The sequence below is a fragment of the Sander vitreus genome, chromosome 24, assembly GCF_031162955.1.
Source record: "Sander vitreus isolate 19-12246 chromosome 24, sanVit1, whole genome shotgun sequence".
Lineage (NCBI taxonomy): Eukaryota > Metazoa > Chordata > Actinopteri > Perciformes > Percidae > Sander > Sander vitreus.
In genome coordinates, this window is record NC_135878.1 from 1,285,328 (window position 1) to 1,312,331 (window position 27,004).

General features: G+C 38.9%; 1 protein-coding gene across 2 annotated transcripts; it reads left to right on the forward strand.

Annotated features, from left to right (window-relative positions):
- The first annotated feature begins 10 nt into the window (after positions 1–10).
- Positions 11–25,592, forward strand: gpd2 (glycerol-3-phosphate dehydrogenase 2 (mitochondrial)). 2 transcript variants are annotated; one of them, XM_078243362.1, is made up of 18 exons: positions 11–121; positions 3,965–4,071; positions 5,317–5,325; positions 6,883–7,054; positions 8,647–8,771; positions 8,858–8,955; positions 9,156–9,319; positions 12,588–12,752; positions 13,792–13,936; positions 14,551–14,744; positions 15,714–15,848; positions 16,809–16,984; positions 19,322–19,453; positions 19,532–19,690; positions 20,817–20,929; positions 21,176–21,254; positions 21,366–21,464; positions 24,095–25,592. In XM_078243362.1, the coding sequence occupies exons 2-18, from the start codon at positions 3,970–3,972 to the stop codon at positions 24,218–24,220; spliced, it is 2,193 nt and encodes a 730-aa protein (XP_078099488.1). In that variant the 5' UTR covers positions 11–121; positions 3,965–3,969; the 3' UTR covers positions 24,221–25,592. The 2 variants fall into 2 exon arrangements, with proteins under 2 accessions (XP_078099488.1, XP_078099489.1); XM_078243363.1 differs by lacking the exon at positions 5,317–5,325.
- Positions 25,593–27,004: the final 1,412 nt, after the last annotated feature.

The window sequence follows — 27,004 nt, forward strand, 5'->3', positions numbered from 1 at the left end:
CGCTCTCTGCTTCCTGGTTGTAGTTGTCAAACACAAGCGGTTTGGATAACAACCGATGTCCTCAGTCTACGCCCTGCATCGCCCCGAGCGAGTTTTAATCAGCCACAAAGCAAGAAATCCTGTAAGTGGGAATGTCTGTTGTATAACCGAGTGTTTTTCGGACATTGTAAAATATGTCTGACGACTATTTAATAACCCTTTGTTGTTTTTGGCGTAGAGCCAAAAATGCAGAACATCTGCGAGTTTTTCTTAGCTAGTGCTTGTATGACCATGACTGAATGACATCTTCTCATCAATTGTTCTAGCTAACGATACGCCAGGCTAATGTGTGTATTTGGTTATATAAAACCGTAAAAACTGCTACATATTCCTGTCTTCCTGTGGAGGTGTATACCAGGTCTCTTTTTTTATACCGTGAAGAGCTTATTTGTGACTGTTAAGACGACGCTTTTTCTAGGGTTTCCCTCAAAGACTGAAACTGAAACAAACCGAGCAGACATTTTAATCCACAGCAAGACTTCGAAGAACAGGGACTTCCTCTTGCGTGGTGATAGATAACGGGACACTAAACCTGGCAATACATCTGACATTATAAATCTACTACCCCCTGCTGTGTGGGTTTGTCAATACTACATACGGGATTCACAATTATTAAATATATACGTTAGGCCGTTAAAAATAGGAATATGTCAATGGACCTCTCCACGTGAATCTTTAAAAACCCTAACCCCCTCTTCTGCTGACTCACTAGGAGTCTGAAGGCTGATGTAAGTGAATGAGGCGGTGATCATGCTTGGGAGAAATGTTTACATTGTTCGGCATTCTGTGGACAGCAAAGGAAGAATGTCAGTGTACAGGGAAACATGTTTCCTTACTGTGCATACGACAATACACTTTGAACTTGAAATGGTTAATGGGATACTTTTCCGATATTCAACCAACTTCGTATTATAATAATACTGGAAGTATGTGTAAATGAACTATGCTAAACTTCCCTCCATCTACCAGTGCCCAGATCTCCCTACTAACAGGCCAGCAGAAAAACCTCCAAGTGATGCTTTTGACACAACTTGGTGGTTTTCTGCTGGCTCTAGGGCCTGTTGTTTGAACTACAGACTGTCCTTCCACATATGGACACAAAAAGTAGATGGGATAGAGAGAGAGAGAGAGACGCCACTCTCTCTCTTTCTTAAACTCAGACTGAATTTAGACTAAACTGTAAAACTAAACAGTGCTGGTCAAATATGAACCAAGGTCCAGTTACCCTATTGCCTACTTGGAACTTGAACTTGAACTTGAACTACTTTACAGAAACATATTTTAGTGCATAGTGCACTGTTTGGTTGACTACAAGTAACAAGCGTTAATTGGTCGTAAATAGTAGTCTGGTACCTTTTGAGCGAAAGGGAGTAAATATAACTTCTTAAAAAATATAAAAGCTTCTTTTCTCTGTTTTCTCTGGTCATGCAGCACTAGGTCTGGGCAAAATATTGATATTATATTGTGATATGAGACAATATATCATCTTAGATTTTGGATATCGTAATATGGTGATATGGTAAGTGTAGTCTTTTCCTGGTTTTCAGGCTGCATTACAGTAAAGTGATGTCATTTTATTGAACTTTAAACACATAGTTATTATATTTACATTATTGATGATTATCTAAAATCTAATTCTGAAAATATTTTGTGAAAGCAGCAAAAGTCAACCCTACAATATAGTCGCAATATCGACATCGAGGTATTTGGTCAATAATATCGTGATATCTGATTTTCTCCATATCGCCCAGCCCTATGCAGCACCAATTTCCAAACAAATATTTTCACCATTCTACTGCATAGACAGCCCAGCTTTATGACAATGAATGGTTTTGTCACTCACTTATTAGGGCTTCAGCTTCAACAGTTGTGTGGTTCAGCTGGCTAAACTCCACACGTCAGCAAGTTCCAGTCAAGAAGGTTCTTTAGGGCTCATTTTTGTCCATGTTTGGCCTTTGTAGTCTCCAGAAATGAGCAGCCTGTGAAAGGGTGTGAAAGCCTGTGGTATGCCACAGAGAGAGAGGGTTTTTATTATACTGTAGGGGTTTTAAAGGCCAATACACTGGTTGGACATTGGTAATACCTGGCTTTGAGAAAGATAAACAAAAACCTATTTCATTTAACAAAAGATAGTGTCTTTGCTGAAATAAAATAGTGTAAAACTAGGACTTTGTATTGGAGTACTGACCATTTTTAAGTAGCAGAGTGTCTAGTCACACTTTTAATCTTGCTTACTTATTTGATCTAACATATCCTTATTTGAATACCAATTTTGGACTATTGTTTGGGCAATACTTGGTGAGTGTTATAATTCAGTCATATACTGTAGCTCACAGCTTTAGTGTCTAACATATGCAGTTGTGGTATTGCACAGTGCAGCTTCAGTTCTAAAGAGAAGCTTTCATATCGTCTTTATAACAGGTTATGAAAGAGGCTAATTTGCCTAAACCGAGGTGCCCTCTGGTAGTCAGGGAGCTCACACAAATTATACTTTTATGTTGTTGTTTTATATCCTTTCAGAATCAGCTTTATTGGCTAGGTTTGTGTAAACAAACAAGGAATTTGACTCTGGTTAATCTTTTCTCTCAAAGTACAACACTCACTTAACATATACAGAATTAAAACAGAAAAGACAGTAAGAAATATAAAAAAATACTATTAAGTATACATTATAACAATACAATAGAATTTACAATTTTACAAAAAATATACAATAACAATTGAAGAGAGGGAAGGAATAGTGCAATATCAGTATGGTCTGAGATTTAAGATTTAAATATAAATATAGTGCAAGTTTCAGTTTGTATTAAGTGACAAAGGCAGTGGCAGTAAAAATATGACCCCAATGTTTGGTGCTAATATTGGCTGACACTATAGGTCACTTGTTACCCAGAAGTCATTACTGACATTTGTGCCATCTGTAGCTGTGTTTTATATTAGAATCTGCTTCAGTGTATGGCACTCCCTGGAAACCTTTATTCAAAGTGCATTGTACTGGGGATGCAAGTACTTTTTTTGGGACTGCCCTGGTGAGAATTGAGGCCCTCATGCTGCCAGAGCTGGTGTCATGTTCTGCTCCTTATGGTACACAGGGCCATTATAAAAACATGGAAACAGTATCCTAGCAGTTGCTTAATGCTTAACTGCAAATAGTATTGTATTGCATTGCACAGCACAGTTAGGCTACTTATGTATAGTGAAGGAAATGCATTAATGCTGCATAGTTGGACAAACAATGATTTTGCAAAAGGTGCCGCTAACAATAATTTCCATTATCAATTCATCTGTCAGTTACTTATTTTTTAAAGCTAATCAATTTGTCTGATCATTTTGAAATGTCAAAAATAATCACAAACATCTATCATAGAGCGAATGCGGTGTCCTTAAAGTGCTTGTTTTGCACAATTAATTAAAGGTACATAATCATTATTGATTATGTAATGAGCAATTTCCTTTCAAATGACAAAAATAATGTCCCTTTTCCAGCTTCTCAAATGTGAGAATTTTCAGCTTTTTCTCTATTTTATATCATTGTAAACTAAATACCTTTGGTTTGTGGATGTTGGTCGGACATAACAAGACATTTGAAGACATCTTGACATTTTAATGGTAAAAAAAAAAATCAATGGTATAATAATCTCAGATGCAGCTCTAAACAAAATAAGTGATATAGTATTAAAATTGGCAATGCTTTCTCTGCGTAATGAAAGTTTCTCCTTATTCTGTGCAACAGGAAACATAAACACAGCATGCCCTGCCTCTGTCTGCACACCTTCTCTACCTGAACATTTGGCCTTACAGCCTTTTTAGAGCCTCCCACCCACCATACTTAGTTACATTCCTTCCTCATCACGTGTCATACCAGCCTTTTAACCCAGGTGTCCCTGATCTGTCTCCTCACTGCACTTTACGTTTACTCCAACAGGGACGATGGCGTTCAGGAAGGCTCTGAAACGGACAGTGATCATCGGCAGTGGGGCGGTCGCCACAGTTTTTGGCCTATCACAGCTGATCGAGTACAGGAAGACGCAGGTAAGCTGATGCACCTGTCAGTTTGTGTGCTGTTAGAGATGCTTCGCCAAGTGTTTGGTGTTGCATGTTTACACGTTACAAGAATTGCAGTTTTGCAGAATTTGACTGAAGACAAATGTGTTTAGGCTTCATTGTCAGTATTGTATATGCTGCTTCACGTTTTTACATCTTGACAGATGTAAAATGAAAGGACAAACCTTGAATACGTCAGTTTTGGGCATGACAACAGTACAATATTGAGAATAGTATTTCTTTTGGCCTGAAACAAAACGACCAAGCAGGGCACGTCCGTTCTAGATTTTGGAATGTGCTTGCTGTCGTATCCAAGGTATTTTGTCTTTTTGTTTAATTGGATGTTTTCCAGCTGTTGAGCAGGAGGCATCAGTTCACTTGCAGGCATGCCGGCACTCGATCCTGTTTTCTTACTCAGCCTTAGATGAGAAGGGCGATGCCACTCGCATGTTCATACGCTTAATATAAAGCCGTATTAGAATATAGTGTGGAACCAGTTTCTGGGAAGCCAGTGTAGACTCCAGGTCCCAGCCAAGAAAAAGTATGGTCCATAACCCCCAGGAAAACAGCAAATAGTTGCTTTTACACAAAACAGTCAACAAATGAGACCTAGCATGTTAATTAGTGAGCTCTAGAGGTGCTGGTAGGCCGACTTTTGTTACTTTTACACAGAGCCATGCTCGCTGTTTCCAGTTTTTGTAGGCAAATGATGTCAAGTCAAGTGATGGATGTACAGCTGTACATCACCTAGCTGCGAGCTTAATTCAATTTGTTTTGTTAACGCTGAACATGCCACACCTCGTGTTTAAAAATAGATTTTTGTGTTTAAAAAAAAAAAAAACATTTACAGTGAATTAAGATTTTAGCATTTATTTAATTCATTTGAAACATGAATTTTTGTTTTGACACTTAAATCCCCAAACTCTCTCTCAATCTTAAAGAAAACGGTTCGCTGCTTGACAATGTAGACACACATACATTTGAGGAATGAAGACACTTTGAAAAGATTAATTATCTTAATTATCTTAATGTCAAGCCTTAAAACTCAGCCACTGATTGTCTCTCTCTCTTCATTTGGACAAGCAGCTGTGTGACCTCTGACGTAGGCCTATTTCAGGCATGCCACACAACTACATACCAGACTTTATGTGACTGTGCAACCTAATGTGAACTTTGTTTTGTGCCCTGGCGCGATAATGTCTTCTCTTGCCCATCATCGTCTTCTCAACCAAGCATGGATTGGTAAGCAAGAAGTCGACCCTGATGAAATATAATAATGTTTCACAATAGTTTGTAATCATGCATGCCTCTAATCCCAGTGATTGCAATGCGTCTTGTTTCCTTTAGCAAGGGCATATGGCTTGGATAGGTTTTCAAGATAGCGGCCGATTGGCTATTAGCATGGGCCTTGCTGTGCCATTCACTGACTTAACTTGATTACTGGCCGCACGTTGGCACTTAATTCTGTGGCGGTGTTTGTCTGTATGCATCATCAAAAATAGACAATGATTATATCATCGTCTCGCTTGTGGTTGCAGACCTAAATTACAAACGCCTGCTACTATTTGCAAGTCAAATACCGCGTTTGCTTCAAAGCAGCTTGATGCAATCATTTAGCTTGGACTGCTAAATAGAAAAATGAATAAATATTTCATTAGCAATGAAGCCCTCATATCAGAGCGGAGCTCTGTTTTTTTGTTTTATCGTTGTGATTATTTATTTAAATTCATTTTTTTGCTAATCAAACAAAGGATACAAATAATGTAAAAAAATTGTTATTTTATTTTGTGAGGTTTGCAAAGTTGAGCAGCATGTTGCAGCAGATCGTAACCTTCAGCAAACTCTGCTTGCTGTGCTTTACTGGGCTTTTTTAGCAACACTTTTGGAAACTAATGATGAAAATGAGACATCGTGATCACTACCAAGAACAGCTTGGATTTCAGCTCGGACAAAAATCTCATTCTTGGATTTGTTGAAAATGCATTCCAACTACATTTGTGCTGTGATTAAGTAAAAGTAGCAATACTATCAAGTAAAAATACTCTTTTACAAGTAAAAGTCCAGCATCCAAACTCGTACATAAGTAACAGTTTGTAACAACTATCAGCAAAATATACTTAAAGTATCAAAATAATTTTTATTTTTATAAGGTGGTCTCATTTCTAGAGCTAGACTGATAAATGAGCTTATAGCCCATACAATAAATGGGAACCACCAAAGTAACAGTAGCTCAGCTGTCGCTATCTAACAAAGGCCAAAAAATAAAATAAAGAAAATCTTACAAAACGCACAAATGTACAGGGTTAGTTTGCTTTTGTTATCTATTAATGTAAAATAATGAATACTCGTTTTCTTCTAATAGGTTTTTCGAACTCCGTATTGTTAACTTTGTTAATCATAATCACAGTAGTAGATGCACTTCTAGCCTTCTGTACATACATTATACTCCATCCATTTCAACAAAATAATGCATATGATAAGCACAGTACAGTAATCTCATTACACAGTCAAATCCATAATGTATTAAAGTGATTGCAAGTCATTATGCATTATATCACATTGAATTAATTAATTCATTAATGCATGAACATATAACACTGGGGATGCTGACAATGTTTCAGAATAAACCTCAAGAAAAGTTTTGCTATATTTGCGTGACATTTGTAGTCTTTAACATAGAGTGTAAATAGAAATTAACATTGGAACTCGTAGTTTTGCACAATTTAGAGAATCTTTAGGTCATGGAAAGTATTCTTCTTATTGTATGCGTGTTGCTGCATGTATCTGTGTCACACCCAGGCTCGGTTAGCCCACGTGGCAGCAGAAGCAGAGCTGAGGGTTCCCTTTGCGGATGATTTCCCCGCTCGGCAGGCCCAGCTCGCGGTGCTGCAAAACACAGAGGAGTTCGATGTCCTGGTTGTCGGAGGAGGGGCCACGGGTGCTGGATGTGCCTTAGACGCTGTCACGCGCAGTAAGTAAGCCTATCTGCTTTCAAGTGCATCAACTCTCCTGGGATGTAACAGGTGTCGAGCTCTATAAGTGTCCTTATTGCGTTCCGACTGATGGAGGAAGACGCCTCGTAGGCTGGTACGGGAGTTTATAATGGTCTCGCTTCAGTATGTCAGCTGTTATTCTGGCCACAAAGGCTTAAGTGTAAGTTACTGTAAATACACCTACTGAACATATATCAGTGCTGTGGTAATTTAACATACAGTAGATTAATAGTAGATATTTATGCAGCATTATAGGATTGGGACGATATGCGTTTGTCCTGATTTGATTTTTTTCACGATACATGGGTGCCGATCTGATTGGGATTGCGATTTTCTTTTCCTTCTTTAACAAAAACAAAAGTTGAATAATACACTTCTAGAGAAGGATGCACATCACATGTCAGTCAGTCTGACTTATATTTCATTTGTAAAGAAGAACATAACACGGATTTTCTGCATTTTCTGCTTTCGCTCTGTTTTGCTAGAAACGGATATGATGTAGTCGCTGTCAGTGGTACCGCACAAAAAGAAAATATTTAGGAGAATCATTGGTAATAAAATAAAAAATATCAATTCTAGGGAAAACAATCAATTTTAAAAAATCATCACAAAATACAGCATTAATATATGTGCCCGTACCAAAATGTTGAACGGAGGGTGTTATTTCCTATTTGAGTAATCTTCATTTTAGAGTTTTACTTGCTAATATCTTTGTAAAAAGATACTTACTTAGCATTCTACAAATTACTATTGTTCAAACCAACCCAACCAAATTAGTTGACTCCCTGACGAAGGCTTGTATGCCGAAACGCATCAGAGTGTTTTAAAGGTTTAAGATGACCAAGCCAAAACAATAAAGGCGTTTTGATTTTTCTAAAGAGAGTGCCTTGGAGTTTCCTGAGTTTTGCAACCAAATTAGTTATTGAGGTTTTGGTTTTACACATCTGGAGAGTTCGCTCCCTTGTAATGCTAAAGAGTGGAACATTATTTGCATCGATATACATATATCGATATAGCACATATAGATATTAGAATATATCCTTTATTTTTTTTATTATTTTTTGGGCATTTTTAGGCCTTTATTGACAGGACAGCTGGAGACATGCAGGGGAGAGAGAGGGGGGAATGGCATGCAGCAAAGGGCCGCAGGTCGGAGTCGAACCCTGGCCCGCTGTGTCGAGGAGTAAACCTCTATATATGGGCGCCCGCTCTACCAACTGAGCTATCCGGGCGCCCAGAATATATCCTTTTTATGACTGACCAATCCTAGCACTGAAAATGCACATACACTATAAATCTAGGTTGTCTTGGTGAACAGTAGCAAGCTAACACGTCATTTTAAACTAGACACATGGATTGATTTTTGGATTATTAAAGCATGTTGTATTTTTTATATTTCTATTTTGTGTGTTTCTGGGTTTAAGACATTAATAGAGCCAGCTTTCTGTCAGCAAAACCAAATGAAATTGTCAGTCACTACTTTTATTGTCACTAATTTTCTCAGCTTTTAAGACATATTAGTATGAAACTGTGCAGGTATATTCACTTCTTCTTTGTCATTTCTTCCCAGACCTGAAAACCGCCCTCGTAGAGAGAAGCGATTTCTCTTCGGGGACCAGCAGTCGGAGTACCAAGCTAATCCACGGTGGAGTCCGCTACCTCCAGAAGGCCATCATGCAGTTAGACTACGAACAGGTTCCTCTTCCTCCTCCTATTTTTAATTGCATCTTGTTTTGTTGCTCTTCTTTGTCATCACCCTACTCTTTCTTTTCTCGGAACAGTACATGATGGTGAAAGAGGCGCTCCACGAGCGAGCCAACCTCCTGGAGATTGCACCTCACCTATCTGCGCCACTACCCATCATGCTTCCTGTTTACAAGTAGGTGTCAGGACTCGTACAATATGGAAAATGCACAAGACGTGGTAAAAATAGCACAACCAAGCAGGTTATAATAGGAATAGTTTGTTAGCGTGATGCTTTTAAGTGAAGAAAGTTGTTATTTTGTCTGGATGGAAAATTAACACCAGCTCCTGCACTTCTATCTAACTATCTAACTTTAATCCCTGTTTATTTCCAAGATGGTGGCAGTTGCCTTACTACTGGGCAGGGATCAAGATGTACGACTTGGTGGCTGGGATCCAGTGCCTGAAGAGCAGCTACGTCCTCAGTAAGACCAAAGCCTTGGAGCTTTTCCCCATGTTGAAGAAGGACAAGCTGGTGGGAGCCATCGTCTACTATGATGGTGAGTCAAAGCTCCAAAATGCTTCCTTTCATGCCCGCAGAGGCTTCTATGCCTTTGCTTTGAATGGGATATTTCCACATAGACACTGGTATGTGTGGACAGTAATCTCAAAAGCACACTTGGTTCGTTGATTCATTACTCACCTTTTTATTTTCTGTAAACACGTACAGCAGCTGAGTCAGTATTGTTGCCCTTTTCCACAGTTTTCCTTTGTAATTCCTTTCCAGTGGTAATGAATTGTATAAAATAACACCATGATTTGAAACCTGAAAGTAAACAGGCTTCTGTGCCGAGTAACTGTCATGATGTAAACAACCCAACCTGTGGCTCTGGGCCCTTTAAATGGATCCCGAGACATAGCGGAGGGGTTAGGAGATGATTAATGGGAAAGAAAAGAATGGAATAAATATTATTTCTTGTGGCTTTTCTGTAATTATTCTTTTTTCCCCCTGTGAAATTCATTGTTTACCATTTTTGGTCTCTAAAAATTGATTAAATGTAACAATTTGAGAAGGGAAATTCATTTTGCTTTATTAAAGGTTTTAGTCTGGTAGCTCTAGTGCAAATGCAAATATGAAAAACTATTTTCTAGTTCTGGATCAATTTTAATATTGTAGAAACTGCACGATCGAGCCAAACAGAAGATTAAAATAGGCTTCAGATGTTAATTTTGCCCCGTGGCCTTCCACTGGTGCCGAACAAAATGTGTTGACAGGCTGGTTGGATGCCCTCTCTTCCCCGTGGCAGTAAAAAGCTGCACGCTCCCTGGACGGTGCGGAGGAGAACCTATTGAGTATCAGCTCGTCATGTCGAATGCCAAAAGGCCAGATCTGTTTAGAGCTGTAACAATTCCAAATTGTACTGTACAATTAATTGTCCAAGAAATAATTGCGATTAACAATATAATTGTCTCTTTGAGTCAAATTTTATATATATATAAATATATGTATGACCATTTTCATAGAAATACAGTTTTGAATGAATCCCAGGATAAATCTTTTGGTTATATCTGTGACCCAGATGATGTAATAACACAAGTACACAGCCTATGAAGTTAACCACGCTTAAAGAGGCTTTTATTGTTTCTTATTCATGGTATTCAACAGTTGGACAGCTTTAGATATCCATCCAAATCTGTGCGATAGTAGCAAAAATAAAATCCATGCTGCTTTTTGAAGGATGTTGCAAAATAAAAATATCTGTGACTCCTGGTTAAATATTAGTTTTTTTATGACATTCATCAAATTCAATGTTTTGGTCTTGTTAGTTGTCTTGAGAGCTTAATTTACATGCTGTTATTAATGCTTTATAGATGCTACACACTAAATATGAAGATGTGTTTTTAAAAAACCAAAACATCAGGCTTTTTACTCTTTAAATGTAAAATATAAGAGAGAACTGGATTTGTGCAGGCTGGAAAAAGGGAAGAGCATTTTCTTGGTGCAAAGCAGCATATGTTTGATTTTCCACCCCCGCCGCCATCATCTGCTCTGAGGGGGGACAGGGCCGGGATGGTGGAGGGGTGGGCGTCTTTTCTCCAATTATGCCGTCTGGAACAATCATGCCGGTGACATTTGGAAATCTGACCTTCTCTCCCGGCGGTGTAGAGCGCAAAGGAGCGTCTTAGACGGTCGGAGCGGCTGAGCAACAGCTATTTCTCCCGGTGCCACCAACTACAGCAGACACCTTTTCTATTCTGCAGCAAATGTGGAGGCATAATGCTCTTATTTTGAATTGACTGCATGGTATACTTGTTTATATGCCCTGGATGCTCAGGAAAATGAAACTACAGTATGGTAATGCTGCTGTAGGTACAACAGACATGTCTCTTCTTACAGTGCCTCACTGTCAGTGCTATCAAAACCACTAATAATGCACAGAAGCCTACAGACAAAATAGAGCATTTAGAGTCAGGGATGCAGGGATTGGTACGTGTTTGTTGGTAATAATATTAAAAGTATGAATATCACAACCTTTACCTTTTTAATTACATTTGAGACAAAAGAAATCTGCAACATTTTCATGTATCTGAATGTCTGGTTCTATAGTAACATGAGTTGTAGAGACAAAGAATTGTATGTGTAATTACAAGATGTTGTGGCTGTGAGCCTCTGTGGCAAATATTTTGACGTTGATAGATGTTGATATGGCAACTTGCATCAACTGTTGTGATCTGTGCACTGAGAAATCCACAGGAAACAGTCGGTGATAATACCCAGAAAAATCAGGGGAGCCCTTGAATGCAGAAACATGAGAACACATACATGACATAAAACTGTAAATGCAAGACAATAATAGGCCACTTACATTATCTATAAAGAGTATTAAGCATGTGATCCTCTAACATAATGATGACATATTTAACAGAACAACAATATTTGTTATGTGGATGTGCAGCGACATAGTAATCTGGTGGTAGCCCACTGATTAATCCAATAATTAAGATAAAATGGACTTTATTGATCCCACAATAGGGAAATTCACTTGTCACAGCAGCTCAATGCAGCACAACAAATTACAAAAATGCACATTAAATATAAATAGGATAGAAAAATACACAAAGAAAGAAGAAAAAATAGGAAACGGAAGAAAAAAATAAGAAGAGAGTAATAACGGTAATGTGTACACTATAAACACTTCTTGTATTTACAGGTTGGGAGAATATATATATATATACAGATGAATATACATATGACTATGAAAAAGGCATATTGTACAGGCCATTATTTACATGTGGGGAGAATATATATATATATATATATATATATATATATATATATATATATATATATATATATATATATATATATATATATACAGATGAATATGATATGTCATATTGCACAGGTCATAGTAAGATGTACAGAGTAATAAATAAATAACTATAAATAGTGCAGAATATTTTTAAGCATTGGCTCATGTTATTGTGTTATCATCAGAGAGTATCAATATACAAAACTATGTATTACATGTGAGGTTAAGATGAAACAAACCTAGAACAGCAGCTGTTTTCATGATGTAAAACAGGGCTGGATTATGATTTTGATATACTGTAATGTCATCATCACTGGGACTTCTTGATTCATATTTATATATCTTTGTTACATGGACATAGTCAGTCTCCTTTAGCTTGCATTTTGTCACCGTCGGTGTACACATTGAAAGAGGCATCCGGCCTTAAATGTCAAATACATACAGTGTAACAAAAAGTGTATTATTAAATCTGCCTTAAACCCTCCCCATCTTTCTTCTTCTCTGTCTCCTTCAGGGCAGCACAATGATGCCCGTATGAACCTGGCCATCGCCCTCACTTCAGCCCGCTACGGCGCGGCCGTCGCCAACTACACCGAGGTGGTCCACCTGCTGAAGACAAACGACCCACAGACCGGCAAGGAGAAGGTGTGCGGCGCTCGCTGCAGGGACGTCATCACAGGTGAGGCATGCAGGTGCAGGATTTCCCCAGTGTATTGCAAGCCCTGTGGCCCACCAGGCCTAAGTTGCCCCCCAGCAGGCCTAAGCCACTGGGAGAAAAAATGTGAATGTATTTTTATGAGTTGTTTTTAAACTAGTTGGAAACTTAGATGTAGTCATATTTCCAATCTCCAGTTAGCTTTTAGCACTGACTTAATGTACAGCCCTATGAAACCTGTCTTATAGCTTTTATAAATTCTCAGTTTCGCAATTCCGTCCATGATTCTGTTTTTACAGAAACTACTGGGCTCTACATTAATGCTGCTGTCAGTCTGTGACTGGCCCCAGGCGGGCCCTCGTCAAAAAAAGACACTTGCCACCCGGCCTAACAACTTTTCTGGGGGAAACCCTGAGAGGGCTTGTATAACATTTCCTGCTGTAGCAGCAGTTAGAGTGACCGTCCCATATGTAGAGATTTAGACCTTCACCCTTCAAAGTCAGGTATTGCGATAAAAGCATGAGCATTTTTAGTCTCACTGGAGCTATCTTCAAGTGCTCAGGGGTCTTTCCTCTATCATTTCGGAGTTCAATGTGAACTTTATATTGGTTTAAAAGTTATGTGATTCAGCTGTCCTATTGTAAGATGAAGAGGTCAGTGAGAGGTGCAGTTTTGGAATAAAATCAGTCAAATCATTTGACCAAAATGTCTAATAAGACAGTTTCCTGTTTCAAGTTTGTTGTCTTAATTTAAATTAAAGTGGTAAAAAGTCTGCACACTGTCCTCTGCCCTTACAATGTTGTATTTACTTGCTGCGCACAACAGGACTAACAGGCATCACATTATTCATGTACATATGTCAAAGCACAGTGTGCAGATTCTACTTTTTACAATAATACATTGTTTTCTTCTCCATTTACTCAAGTTGAAGTAGTTACTTTTACACTCCTTCCTCACACTCTCTCATTCTCCCACCTGTAATAAAAACAACAACAAAGGCTGTTAAGTTATCTTGTGTCTTTTTAATACCATGGCTGTTTCCCCGTCTTTTTTCCCCTCACAGGACGGGAGTTTGACGTGAAGGCCAAGTGTGTGATCAACGCCACCGGGCCGTTCACAGACTCCCTGAGGAAGATGGACAACCAGGAAACCAAAAACATCTGCCAACCCAGCGCTGGTGTTCACATCGTCATCCCCGGTTACTACAGGTACGACATATCACATGTCACACATACAGCCCAACACTGTACAATACACTATATCCTTTTTAAAACGTTGTTTGATGATTTTTTTGTATTTCAGAGGTATAAACTTGTATGTAATCCTCAATGTTTTTCCATCTTATGTGTAAATACTAAACTATTATCTGACCTATACTTACATGCGCAGGACAATCTTTTCTGGTTAAAATACAGCAGAGCAATAGAGTGGTTTTAAAGTTCAGCGAAGCTTATTGAGCGAAACCCGAGGGAGCGCAAGCCCTTTGAACAGTGCCAGAAATGCCAACTACCTAATTCTCTTCCTCTCTTTCTCTCGTCTTCCTCCTGCTGCTATCTGCGCCCTCTCCACCTTTTCTTCCTCCCCCATATCTGTGTTTCTCCATTTGTGTCTTTTCTCCTCAATTTGTCCCTCTCTTCTTCTCATTACCACTTTTTTTTTTTTTCTCTTTCTTATCCTCTCATCAACACTCCTTCCACATACTTGAGACAGTAAAGATAACAGATTTAACCTAATAACTATGCTGCTACTCCGGCTACTTCTACTACTTGCACTTGTGATGATAATAATAATAATCCTACTTCCTATATTTCCTGTCCCACAGCCCTGACAACATGGGTCTCCTCGATCCGGCGACAAGTGACGGACGTGTCATCTTCTTCCTGCCCTGGGAGAAGATGACCATCGCCGGGACGACCGACTCGCCCACCAGCGTGACAGCCCACCCCATCCCAGGGGAGGAAGACATCAACTTCATCCTGAATGAAGTCCGCAACTACCTCAGCCCCGACGTAGAAGGTGAGGGTAGTCCTCCCTTTCCATGTTAACAGAGCATGCGGTTATGTATAGGCTTTTCTTTGATATTATTTAGTTGCTAAGTGCCCACTGCTTTGGTGTTCCTGGACTGCACTTCATAGGGTATGGAGATTTGTGTCCAAATATGGAAAGTAAACACCAGGAAAGAAATGCTGAATGAGAGATAGCATTACAGAAGCTAGAGTGGAGCAGAGGCTAAACAGGAAGTGACATCAGGACATTGGCTGTCTATTTTTCCATTAAGCCATGTTGGCTACCAGTGCTCCTGCTAACTAATCATTTCCCCAAGTAATGCTAAATAGGGCTGCACAGTATATTGGTTTTTTATTGTCAATGCAACATCAACTGCCGCATTATACATGTCGTGGAAAGGCTGCGACATATCGCAAAAGACAATCGGAGATTTATTGTGTTAGTTGAAAGAAAATATCAGTACTTTAAAATGTAACTGTCATTCATTTTTTTAGCGGTGCCTTTTATATTCAATTCAATGTTGAATTTGTTTAATTAAAGATTGTTGTTAATGACTTATAAAATTGAACAAGCAATTTGTTGTATTTTAGCAGAATACTGAAAGCAGCAGAAATGCAGAACTGGGTACACTCTAATATCTGTTTATGTATCGCAAGTTATATCGTTATGGCGATATTCAACAACATTATTGCATATTTCTCTGATATCATGCAGTCCTAATGCTAAAACAAAAACACTTTTTCTTGCACCATAGGTGTTTTTTAACCCCAAGGCAGAGTATGTGGAACAGCGAGTCTAAAAGCAAACACAAACTGGAGTGAAATGAAGTTTATTTGTATAGCTTAATATCACACATATCACAATGGACCAACAACCACAGCAGACTCAACTCATCAAAAACAAAAGAATACCTTGAAGAGTCTCCAGACATGCATAACCCCATACTGGAAATGTGTCTTGTGTTTGTGTCGTCTGCAGTGCGTAGAGGAGACGTGTTGGCAGCGTGGAGCGGCATCCGTCCACTGGTCACTGACCCCAACTCCAAAGACACTCAGTCCATCTGTAGAAACCACATCGTCAGCATCAGTGACAGCGGACTGGTCACCATCGCTGGTCAGTTTTTGGATTATTTTGTGATATTACTGCACAGATACTGTTGGGTATAGAGCTTAACTGTGTGGTGCCGGAAGTAAAAATCCCGTTCATTTTCTTTTTGATTATTAGCCATAATGTCTAAACGAGAGATCTTCAACAGTCACTGCAGGGGGTACCGCCAAATTATTGTTTAATACATTTTTAATGTGTTTTTCCCCAAAACTTTAAATATGCCGTTGAAGACCCCTGATCTAAACCATCCAAGGTAGACTGACCAGGAGCTGTGAGGTTGTGAAACCAACGTTTCTACAGCTGTAGAAGCTAGAAGTCCATATGAAATCAAGCTTGTTTTAAGAGAAACATGATTTATTCCCGGTTTTATGGAGAAATACAACACTACCCACAATCCTAAGCGTAACAGCACCGTCTCTGATTGGTGGAACCCACTGTGGGTGGTGATGGCGCAGTGGATATGACCTTCTTATATACAGTCTATGGATATGACACATGCCTTTGGTGTGGGAGACCTGGGTTTGATTCCCACTGCGATACATCAACCAATGTGTCCCTGAGCAAGGCACTTAACCCTTAGTTGCTCCAGAGGCGGGCGACCTCTGACATATATAGCAGTTGTAAGTCGCTTTGGTTAAAAGCGTCAGCTAAATGACATGTAATGTAATGTTACCATGGAAATGTTTACTGAACCTGCGAACTGCTAGAACAAGCTTCTACCATTGAAATCTATGATATTTTCTGTACACAGGCTTGTGCCTTTGCCTTTTTTCATCAAATGTTTAATGGTCCACGGTTCCTCTCAGAGCTGGTTGGCTCGGTTCCAGGCTTAAAACTCTTTATATCAGCATTTATTGAAACGTCAATGGAGATGTTGAACGGGGAAAAATACTTCCTAAACCAGAGCCGTTAAAAAAGTGTTTACATCGTTGAGCCCTATTAAGGCTGCTTATTTTGCGTGTCCAGGTGGGAAGTGGACTACCTACAGATCGATGGCTGAAGAGACTCTGGACGCAGCCATCAAAGCCCACAGCCTCTCAGCAGAGCCCTGCAAGACCGTGGGCCTGATGCTGGAGGGAGCCAAAGGCTGGACGCCCACGCTCTACATCCGCCTGGTGCAGGACTACGGACTGGAGAATGAGGTAAGACACATTTGCATGTTAAATGAAATTGTGAATTTTTACTTCTAGCAGAGTATTTTTACACTGTGTTATTGCTACTTTTACTGAATGTTTTGAATACTTCTTCCACCACAGTAATTGTACCAAACTCAGTGTGGCGATAAGACTTCAGTATGCCAGTCTAGCACCACAAATTGTCATTTTTACATTTCTGTTAAGATGCAACATGTGAGCTGTCGAGGTGCTTTTTAATGGTAAGAAATAAAAAAAAAAAACATATCTCCCCAAAATGTTGAACTATTTCTTAAAGCTCTGGCTCCAAGAACAGCTTGACTTATGTACTAAAACATTTTCAGCATGGCGAGGCGTAGAAGAGAAGTAGATCTTTAACTACCTATGGATAAAAAACAAAGCTGTAAACGCTGACGCAGGTCCCTTCACTGTCCTCTTCTCCGGCAGCAGTGGAGCTGACATTAAAGCCGCCGCTGTAACAATGCTGACATTTCTACTACACAAAAGACTGGACACACATCGAAATGCACTGTATTCTGTACGATTTACCAATGGCATTAAGTAAGGGCACATTGATTTACATCAGCCACACGTCATATTTCCAATAATTAGGCTGTGCGTTTCATGAAACCCAATAGAACATGGTTTCATGAAGAAAAAGTACTCCTGCGCCGAGTGCCTACAGTACACATACTCCTCATTAGAGGCGTTCTGCACCGGCTCTGGTGAAAAGGTCACTGTTGATATTTGGACAGGGTGTGCCCTTTCACATGATCGCCAAGCCAACGATCTGAATAGCAAATAGCCCTCTTGTGTTCTGTAAACATAAGACACCTCATTGACAAAGTGGCGCCAACGCTTATCTCTTAACTCGGAAGAGGTGAAATCGATCATGTGAATACCAGAAGCTACATCTACACTGTTTAACCTGTGATTTTATATCAGCACAGTGACTAAAAATCACAATAATCCACAACCAGCTCAGGGCCAAATAGCTCCATCTTTGAATAAATACGCAGTTAATAAAGGTTATACTGCAACCTATGTTACAATTTTTAATAATTGATCATTTAGAGATGCACATACAGCAATTTAGTTTGAGTTTGAGTAAAAGCAGTCTGGCTAGTGCACACAGCATTCTGGTTTATGCTCTGGCATAATCACAATTGGTGCCGCTGCAAAATAGTCTCAGGAAGGAACTTGTTTTGGTGGAACATGTGTACGTACAAAAGTTGTTTTAGTTGCAACAGAAACCTCAGATTGGACAGATAATCTAGCTAGCTGTCTGGATTTACCCTGCAGAGATCTGAGGAGCAGTTAACCATAGTCCTCACAAATCCACCAGAGGTTAGAACGCCAACACAGAGACAAAGGAAGGGGACGGACATCTGGCCGTAAAGAGGGACATCCGGCGGAATTTCAGGCAGCACCTGATCAATCCCGGAAGTGGAACGTCGTGGATATAGACTAGAGTAAAAGTTTCAATTTAGTCTATCGATGCATATCTATCAATAGTTTGAGTCCTTTTTAAAGCATAAATGTCAAACATTACTTAGTTCCAGCTTTCCAAATGTTGTATGTGATATTAAAATGAAATATGATTGGGTTTTGGACTATGGAATGAACTTGGAAACAAGCAATTTGAAGATGTCACAAAACTGCGAGGGGCATTTTTCTCTCTTTTCTGACATGTCATGCATCAAATGACCAATCGATTAATTGAGAAAATAATCGTTAGTTGCAGCCCTAGTTTACATTTGTACGCAGATATCGTCATGCATCTTGTCTGGTGATCAACTCAGCTATATGATACCATATTCGCTTATTAAAAATATGTGACGTGCAGTGTGAAATAGTGCCTCTGCTCTTTCTTCCTAAAGGTTAAAGTTTTGTTTCATAAAAGGGTTTTCATTTTATTGATATTAGCGGAAAGAAAGCAGGCGAGAAACCTGCTAATACTGTGTTTTTAAGAGCATAAAGTGTGTTGGTTTGACTGGAAAACTGGAGATGAAACCTGATAAGGAAGACATTTTATTTAAAAAAATGTTGGTGATGATTATTTTCTTTTCTTCTTGTACAGTAATTATTGTATTTCTTAAGAACTATTTTAGATAATTGTAACGTTGTCTTGTATCTTTATCTATATTTATAGCAGTAAAAGTTGCAGAGTTTCTGTGTATTTTCCCTGTCTAATTTTTGCTGTAGTACTATGAAGTAGTTTACTGAACTGACGACAGAGAAGCCGCTGGTTGAAACTTCTGTACAGGTTTTTTTTCTGTGCAGGCGTTGCAAGTTGAATGTCTTATATTTTCTTTTTAATATTGTATTTTTTTCTTCTGTGCACAGGTCGCTCAGCACCTGGTCTCCACGTACGGAGGAAGGGCGTTCGACGTGGCCAAGATGGCTCAGGTCACTGGGAAAAGATGGCCAATCGTGGGGAAGAGATTGGTGTCTGAATTCCCCTACATCGAGGGCGAGGTAAATTGGGATTTGATGCTTATTTTTTGCCCTCAAAAGGCTCACATACTCCAGCCTCATGTCAGTCTCCTTTCTCAGGTGCTGTATGCAATTAAGGAGTACGCCTGCACAGCCATTGACGTTATCGCCCGGCGAACACGCCTGGGCTTCTTGAACGTGCAGGCGGCTGATGAAGCCCTCCCACGCATCGTGCAGATCATGGGGAAAGAGCTGGACTGGAGTGAGGAGCGGAAGACGGTACGCTTTTACAACACATTGTTAATTGAGTGGGGGAAAAGATCTGCCAAAATAGAACGATATAATGACACAAACTGAGGATTTTGTTTCAGTGGTTTGTGTAAACCTGCTCTGTTTTACATAATGCTTTAATCCCTGGTGGGTTTCTAAAGTCCTGGCTTCTTTGTCGATCAGTACACAATAGAAAAGGTCCACACCCTTTGGAAGAGGAAGCTCTGTCTGTGTGTGTATGAAAGAGATGACGTGATATGGGTGCATGAAAACTGAACTCTTTTTGAGCTATTTTTAGCCGGTATAGTTACAGCACAGGGAAGCCACATGTCTTACACTGTAACATTAACAAGACATCTGCCAGTATGGGGAATAGTTTATTCAAGATTTTAAAACAGTAATTGTGTATGCAGGGGTACAGGTTCAGTGGACGTATTTTATTTACTGTATGCTTTCCAGTCTTGTATAAAGTACTTGGAAGCAATACTTGAGGAAAAGTACAAGTATCTTACCAGAAAATGACTTTGGTAGAAGTAATTTTATGATATTAAATGTACTTAACTATTAGAAGTAAAAATAAAAAATAAAAAAAACTTTGATTATGAACTTTATTGTGGCTTCCTTATAGTGAAGCGTAATATTCAGGGTTTCCACACCTTCTTAAACATCAAGTCTGACATCAACAAAGAGAAAAACAGAAATAGAATTTAATTTTTTTTGTGAGAAAGAATATTTCACTCCAACGTACAAAAACATTTCTTGCAAGGAACGAGTAATGAAGATGCTGAGGGGAAATGTAAAAGTATACATTTTCTTTAGGCTATGTAGTGGAGTGAAAGGAAAAGTTTCCAAAAATATAAATAACAAAGTAAAGTACAGATACGTGAAAATTCTACTTAAGCGCAGTAACAAAGTATTTGGACTTTGTTACACTACAACACTGATGCTTTCCTTAAAGAAGTATTTTTACAACAATTTCCAATGTAAAACATTGGGGGGTTATGTTGGTGCTGCCATCTAACAATAGAAGTCTTGGTATATTTGATGTGGATGGATGGAGAAGAGATGGAGGGATGCAGTATCACTACAAGCTCTTTTCTGACTCCTCTCTTCTCTCTGCTGATGTGGAATCCAGGCCGAGCTGGAAGCAGCCAGGAAGTTTTTGTACCTGGAGATGGGCTACAGGTCTCGCTCTGAACAGCTGACCAAGACATCTGAGATCAATCTGGACAACCAGGAAGTAGTCAGGTCATTAATACACTTCACTCTTTTTTATTGTTTTTAAAACATGGTAACGTTTGTTTTCTGATGCAATTTGAGTTTCTGTAGGTGAGCTGGTGATTACATCAGTCACAAAATAGTTCTGTTTATCCTCATTATGAAGACAGACGTCGATCACTGGTTACTATTAAATCTAAGTTTTGTCAAAAGCTGTAGAATCAAATGTAAAGAAGTGATTAAGAAAACTCTAACACTCTAATATCTGTGCAACAGGTACAAAAAGCGTTTCCATAAGTTTGACAAAGAGAGCAAAGGATTCATCACGACTGTTGACGTCCAGCAAGTTTTAGAAGTGAGTTGTCTTTTCTTCTTTCCTTTTTTTCTTTCTGTCTGCCTCTCATCTTTACACACTTGTCTCCATTACACGTCATTGATCCCTGGTCCTGTTTTTCTGTCTCTGCAGAGCATCAATGTCCACATTGATGAAAATGCGCTCCATGAAATCCTTAATGAAGTGGACCTGAACAAGAACGGACAAGTGGAAATTGATGAATTCATGCAGGTATGTAACACGCAGCTCAGCGAGGATGCATCTGATAACACATCATTTCCCATATTTGTTCAGTCAGGAACACACTCGTCATAGATGTAACCATTTAATGCAACTCAGGCACCGTTTAGGCACCGGCACCGTATTAAAAGCATCGTTTTAGCATCGGTATCGGTAAAAATCCAAATGTGAGTGAAGCAGTGTCAGTGTAGCAGGGACCAGTGAGCAGGTTGCTGCAGAAGAAGATAAAAAAAAAAAATCTCTTTGATTTAAGAAAAGCTTGAAACATGTTGATTTGCGCTGGAAATGGACAATCATTCTTACTGCCCTGGGACATTCTTTCACTTGTTATTAGAAAATAGCACATATGAGGGAATTACTTTATTTAAAGGGTGATTTCTGCAGAAAATATAGAATTTAAAACCAACTGAAAATGCAAGTAAAAATGACGAGTGCACCTAAGCACTGTGGTGTGATGAGAGGAGCCATTAATGCCTAACACCTCTGTCAGTAACAGCAGAACCAACAGGACATAATATAAACCCAGGGGAATGCAATCCATTAAACACACTTCTTCTACTTAAAAAAAAAAAAGTCCTTTCCATTTTTTTGTGTGTGGACATATTCCTTTAATCCGTTTCAATCGCCTGCCTCGTTATGCTTCGGAAACTGTTATGAAATTTGGCTTTTAATATACATTTTTCCTCCCTGACATATATATCAGTACATCCAGTTGAAAGCAGGTATTTGTAGGTCTATACATCCTTATAGATACGTGTTTTATATTGTATACATTAATTTACAATATCAGGGAATCATAGCAGGGAGAGCACCTTTCTCTTTGTTTGTCGTTTTGAGTATTATCAGCCAGATACAGACATATTCCTCCTTCTTTATGCTATAATGTCACCAACGCTGCAACACATATTACCCTATCATTAAAAAAAGAGGCCGTTGTCCACCTGAGATGTGAGAACAATGAACTTCCTGCAAACAGAAACAGGTGTGAAGTCCGACTAGATGGAGCTAATTAAAAAGGCTCTGTCAGCAACTTGTGTAATGAGGCCTGAAGTGTCCGTCCGCCGCTAAAGAAATTACTTTCTCACTTGACAACGAAGTCCAGAAAAAGAGTCATTATAGGAGAGGTTGATGTCAGTCGGTGATTTAGTCTTCATTAGAGTGCCGGCGTCTCCTCTGGCCGAGGAGACGAGCTGATGGAATAAATCAACCAAGAGTCAAAATATCTTTTAACTAGAAGCCTTGTCTGTCCCCCTCTGTGACAAGTAAAACAGGAAAGAGTTGAGTATTTAATCATGCATGCCATGTAAGCCCCATCGTTGTCCACAAAGGATTAAAAACTTTCACTAAACTGTACAAACATATTTGTACACTTACAAAGTTCTCAATGCTTCGGTTAACATTTAGGGACCCTCATTATGCTACCGTTGAAGTGTGGTGATATTTTGAGCCTTTTTAGTGGTATAAATAGCGATTTGTTTTTAAGTTCCCTGTGCCCCGAATACTAGCGTTGTTAGCTAATCAGCGGTCCGTGCTAGCTTGTTTCAAGCTACAAAGACATTTGATTAGCATGAAAACATGTCCCAGAGAGCGACAGAGTGGGTACACATCTGTTAATAAACCCTAGGTTCATTTTGCGCCGGAATTGTCCTTTAAACAGCGTCTGCCTGTTTACAGCCTACTGTCACCTTAACAACCAGAGAATGTACAGACATCACATCAATCAGTTTGATGTAAATCTTCAGTAAGAGCCAGTAGGTTCGGGGCTTGCAACTCATTGTTGGTTTTGGTCTTAATGGAATGTGTTAACAATTAGAAAAATATAGACTAATATCATCCTTTTTAAAAACTCTAAAATAAAAACGCAGAAATTCTGAACATGCTGTATAGCAAACTGAAGACCACACGCTGAAGAGTGAGTCCTGCATGTTTAACCCTCGTGGTGTCTTCCCGTCCACCATGAACTTGTTGTCCTTCCGGGTCACAAATGAAGAAAAAAAAAAACGTATGTGTGTACTTTTTACTTTTCTTTAAACGTTTTTGTCACTTTTTTCAACACTTTTATAAATTCATGGTCAATAAACCTAATTTATATGACATTATACCTAAGTTTTGAGTTTTAAAAAAGCAGAAATTATGAATTACTTTGACTAATAGTTAAGATTATAAGATTTTGAGTGGATCACAGACTGGTATATGTCAAAGTTTAGTCAGGATTCTGTTTTGAAACCATTTCATTTTTGTTTTCAAAAGCTATAAAATTGAATAAAACACCCAAAATTCAAAATGTAATGAAAGCAATCATTAATGTTACCTGCTAAGATTGTTGTAATCTATGCATCCATGTTATTTTGGGGCAGTTTGCTTAAAATAGTCTCTCTTTAAAAGGAAGGAAGGAAGGAAGGGGACGCTGCTCTTTTTTGTAGAACCAGTCACTGTTAAAATGGCTTCTTTTTCCAGCTGTGCAGCTTTAACACATAAACAAGACAGCCCGTGCTGGGTTCATGGTCTACTTCTTGAAGTCAGGGATATGTGAAGGTGGCTGAGCGGTGATCTTGTTGTCCTGTACCGATAATTCTAATAGTTAACCTTTTCCCTGCTGTTCTCTGCCGTTTCCTGTGCAGCTGATGAGCGCGGTGAAGAAAGGACAAGTGTCTGACAGCCGTCTGGCCATACTGATGAAAACGGCGGAGGAAACCTTGGAAAAAAGAGGGCCAGTGACGGTGGACCGAAGCGGGGGCGGAGTCTGAGTCGTAGTAGTGACAACAAAAGGGGCAAACGGTGCCATTTCAAAGACAATAATGCAATCAAGCACGCGGCGGGATGAATTTAGCCAAATCAAGCGTCACACCTGAGTGTGTTTTTGAGTGGAATGGTACCTAATGATTGAGGCTGAGGTTTGTGTCTCATGACCAGTTGATCTGTCTCTTTTTCTCAACATCTGGTGCCTGTTACGCAGCACATCTGTTTTATACTGTCTTTTGATATTTCAATCATTCACATTATCTTTGTACTTTCTCCAACGCTGCTTTTTAAACTTAATTTATTTTTTACCATTACCGACACTGATTGTTGGTAAGACACTGTCCTCGATGCGATGCAGCTTTTTCATGTGGCAACTGAGCATTTGGTTCTGCTTTATTTTACGGGTCCGTTATTAATTATCCTAATAATTCCCTGTAAGAAATATGTAACCTGCTACCAATTATCGGGAAAATCGAGACATACTTTTACAAGCATACAACTTAACATAAATGAAGAATAAAGTTTCCATTAAGGAATGACTAATAATGAATATTTAATTGGCTTAAATGGACCCTATTTTTCCTGTAATCAGTAAAATGTCACCAATTATTTCCAGGAAACTTTCAAATAAGTAATTATGGACCCCTAAAATAAAGCCTTGGCGAGATTTTCAATGTGTTGTTTCTGACCTTATGATGTTCCAAGCACTAGTCAGGTAATATTGAATGGTTCTTAAAGCACTCTGAGATGTTTCTGAAGTACTTGTACTGATTTGGATCAAGTGTGGGATGAATCTTGCATCTTCTTGCCCACTGTGTTTTTCCATTTATTGCACTACTGACAACTACTGACAACTACTACAGATACTGAGGTTTACATTGCAAGGTTTCCAGCTTTGGCATTTTTAATCCTTTCTTTCCATCTACTGTATATTTTAATTATTTATTCTTTTTTCTCATGTTACTACAGCCATTTATAGACAAATACAGTTAGATGTTTTAGTATGTCGCATGAGATAATCTGGATTTTAAAGGGACTTTTTCTTTGCATGCTACCCTTTTAACTCAAATTTTTATTTTTTTATTTACACAAAATGTGTTTTGGAGTTCATTCTTTTATTTCTTGTGCTTGTGGTCGAGGTGGAGATAAAGTATATACTCCTGCTGACATTGGTAATCCAGCGTTGTTGTCATGTCAGAGCATGTTTGATCATTTTGTGATTTTTAGGAAATGAAAAGTATGATATGTGCCTTGATGTGCCTAAGATATGAATCTGTTTTTCACAGCACACTCCATGTTAAACAAATACAGAAAATTTATGTTAAAGAATGTAAAGATATTTAAATAATAGTTGTTATATAAAGAATAGTATTTAAACTGCATTGTATGTTTTTTGTTTAGAACAGAGGTCTTGTTGGAAGGAGCATGCTGCCATGTTGGAGGGGTGAACCCGAGTTTAACCCGGGTTATTTTTAGTTTGGTCATTTGACCTGCACAAGTCAATAGGGCATAGGTGTTTTATAGGGCAGAGGGATTGTTTACGTATCTGAAGTATTTTAGTTTTTGTGTGAGCCTTTCTCACAGGTTTAAAGTCAGGCGGTTGAAAAAAGCAAGAAGGTGATCTCATTTACTTCTGAGCCCCAATCAGGATTGAGGAAGCAGGTTAGTTGACTTTTTGAGTCTTAAGTAATACGTACAGATGTTTTTTTCTGAACTTTAGCTTTGAGTGAGGCATATTTAGTTATAAATTCTAATGTTGCAGAGAAGAGCTTAAGATGAAACCAAGATTTTAGGGTTTTAGGAGCTTGAAAAAGATTGTTTAGTAGTAGTAGATAGTAGTAGTAGATAGTAGTAGTTATAATATTCCTCAAAGACCACATTCAGACTGACTTTAGCCTTCTGGCAAGAAAGTTAACCCTCAACTTGCAACCTAACGCATCGTTGAGTATTTGTTGCTCAAAATAGTTCCTTTTCCAGAGTTGTAAAATCCTGTCCTCAAGTGTTGTGCAGTGTTGCATCTGAGATGCCTTTAAAGTCTTCGATCTGCTGCTCAAACTCACTTGCATTTCATTTCCATCTAGACGCCCGCTATTTAAGCTATCAAATAAATAAAAAAATGGATGAAATTGTACATTGTGTAGTAGCAACACCGGAGTTTTTGGCCCTGAAATTTAGGCATCAGAACCAGTCTCAAAGCATGAAGAAAAGCCTGTACTCAGCACTTTTATTTATGTTCACTCCTCTGAAACAACATTCGTACCAAATAATAAATAATGGAGTGGTAAATGAAAACAGAAAAATAGAAAAGAAACAGTTTGTTTTCATTCCTCCAACATGGCAGTAGGTCCATCCTCACGCTTCCTCTTCACAGACCTCCTGCAGACGGTTTTATATTGTAAAAGAAATGTGTGTGTGTGTGTGTGTGTGTGTGTGTGCTTCCTTACTGCCTTCATATTATGATTTATATTTTTATCACTTACATGAGATTTTCTATGGACTTATTCATATTCAGTAAACATAATTCCATAAGGTTTCCTCCCATGAACCATCACTGGAACAGTTACTGTGTGTGTGTGTGTGTGTGTGTGTGTGGGTGTGTGGGGGTGTGTGGGTGGGTGGGTTTGGCTACAATACGTCCACACTGAGGACCCTTCAAACTGCAGCTGCTCGTCAACAATATAGCTCATGGGCAGCACGGCGTAAAACCCCATCCTGATGTTTGATTGTCTCCTGTGGATGAAATTACAGCTTTATCTATGCTCAAAGAGAATCATATTCCATCTACTGTA

Coding starts and splice junctions, on each gene's coding strand:
- gpd2 (XM_078243362.1), top strand. CDS start 3,970: ATGGCGTTCAGGAAGGCTCTGAAACGGACAGTGATCATCGGCAGTGGG. Junction 13,937..14,550: donor GTCATCCCCGGTTACTACAG/GTACGACATATC, acceptor CCTGTCCCACAG/CCCTGACAACATGGGTCTCC. Junction 14,745..15,713: donor CCTCAGCCCCGACGTAGAAG/GTGAGGGTAGTC, acceptor TGTCGTCTGCAG/TGCGTAGAGGAGACGTGTTG.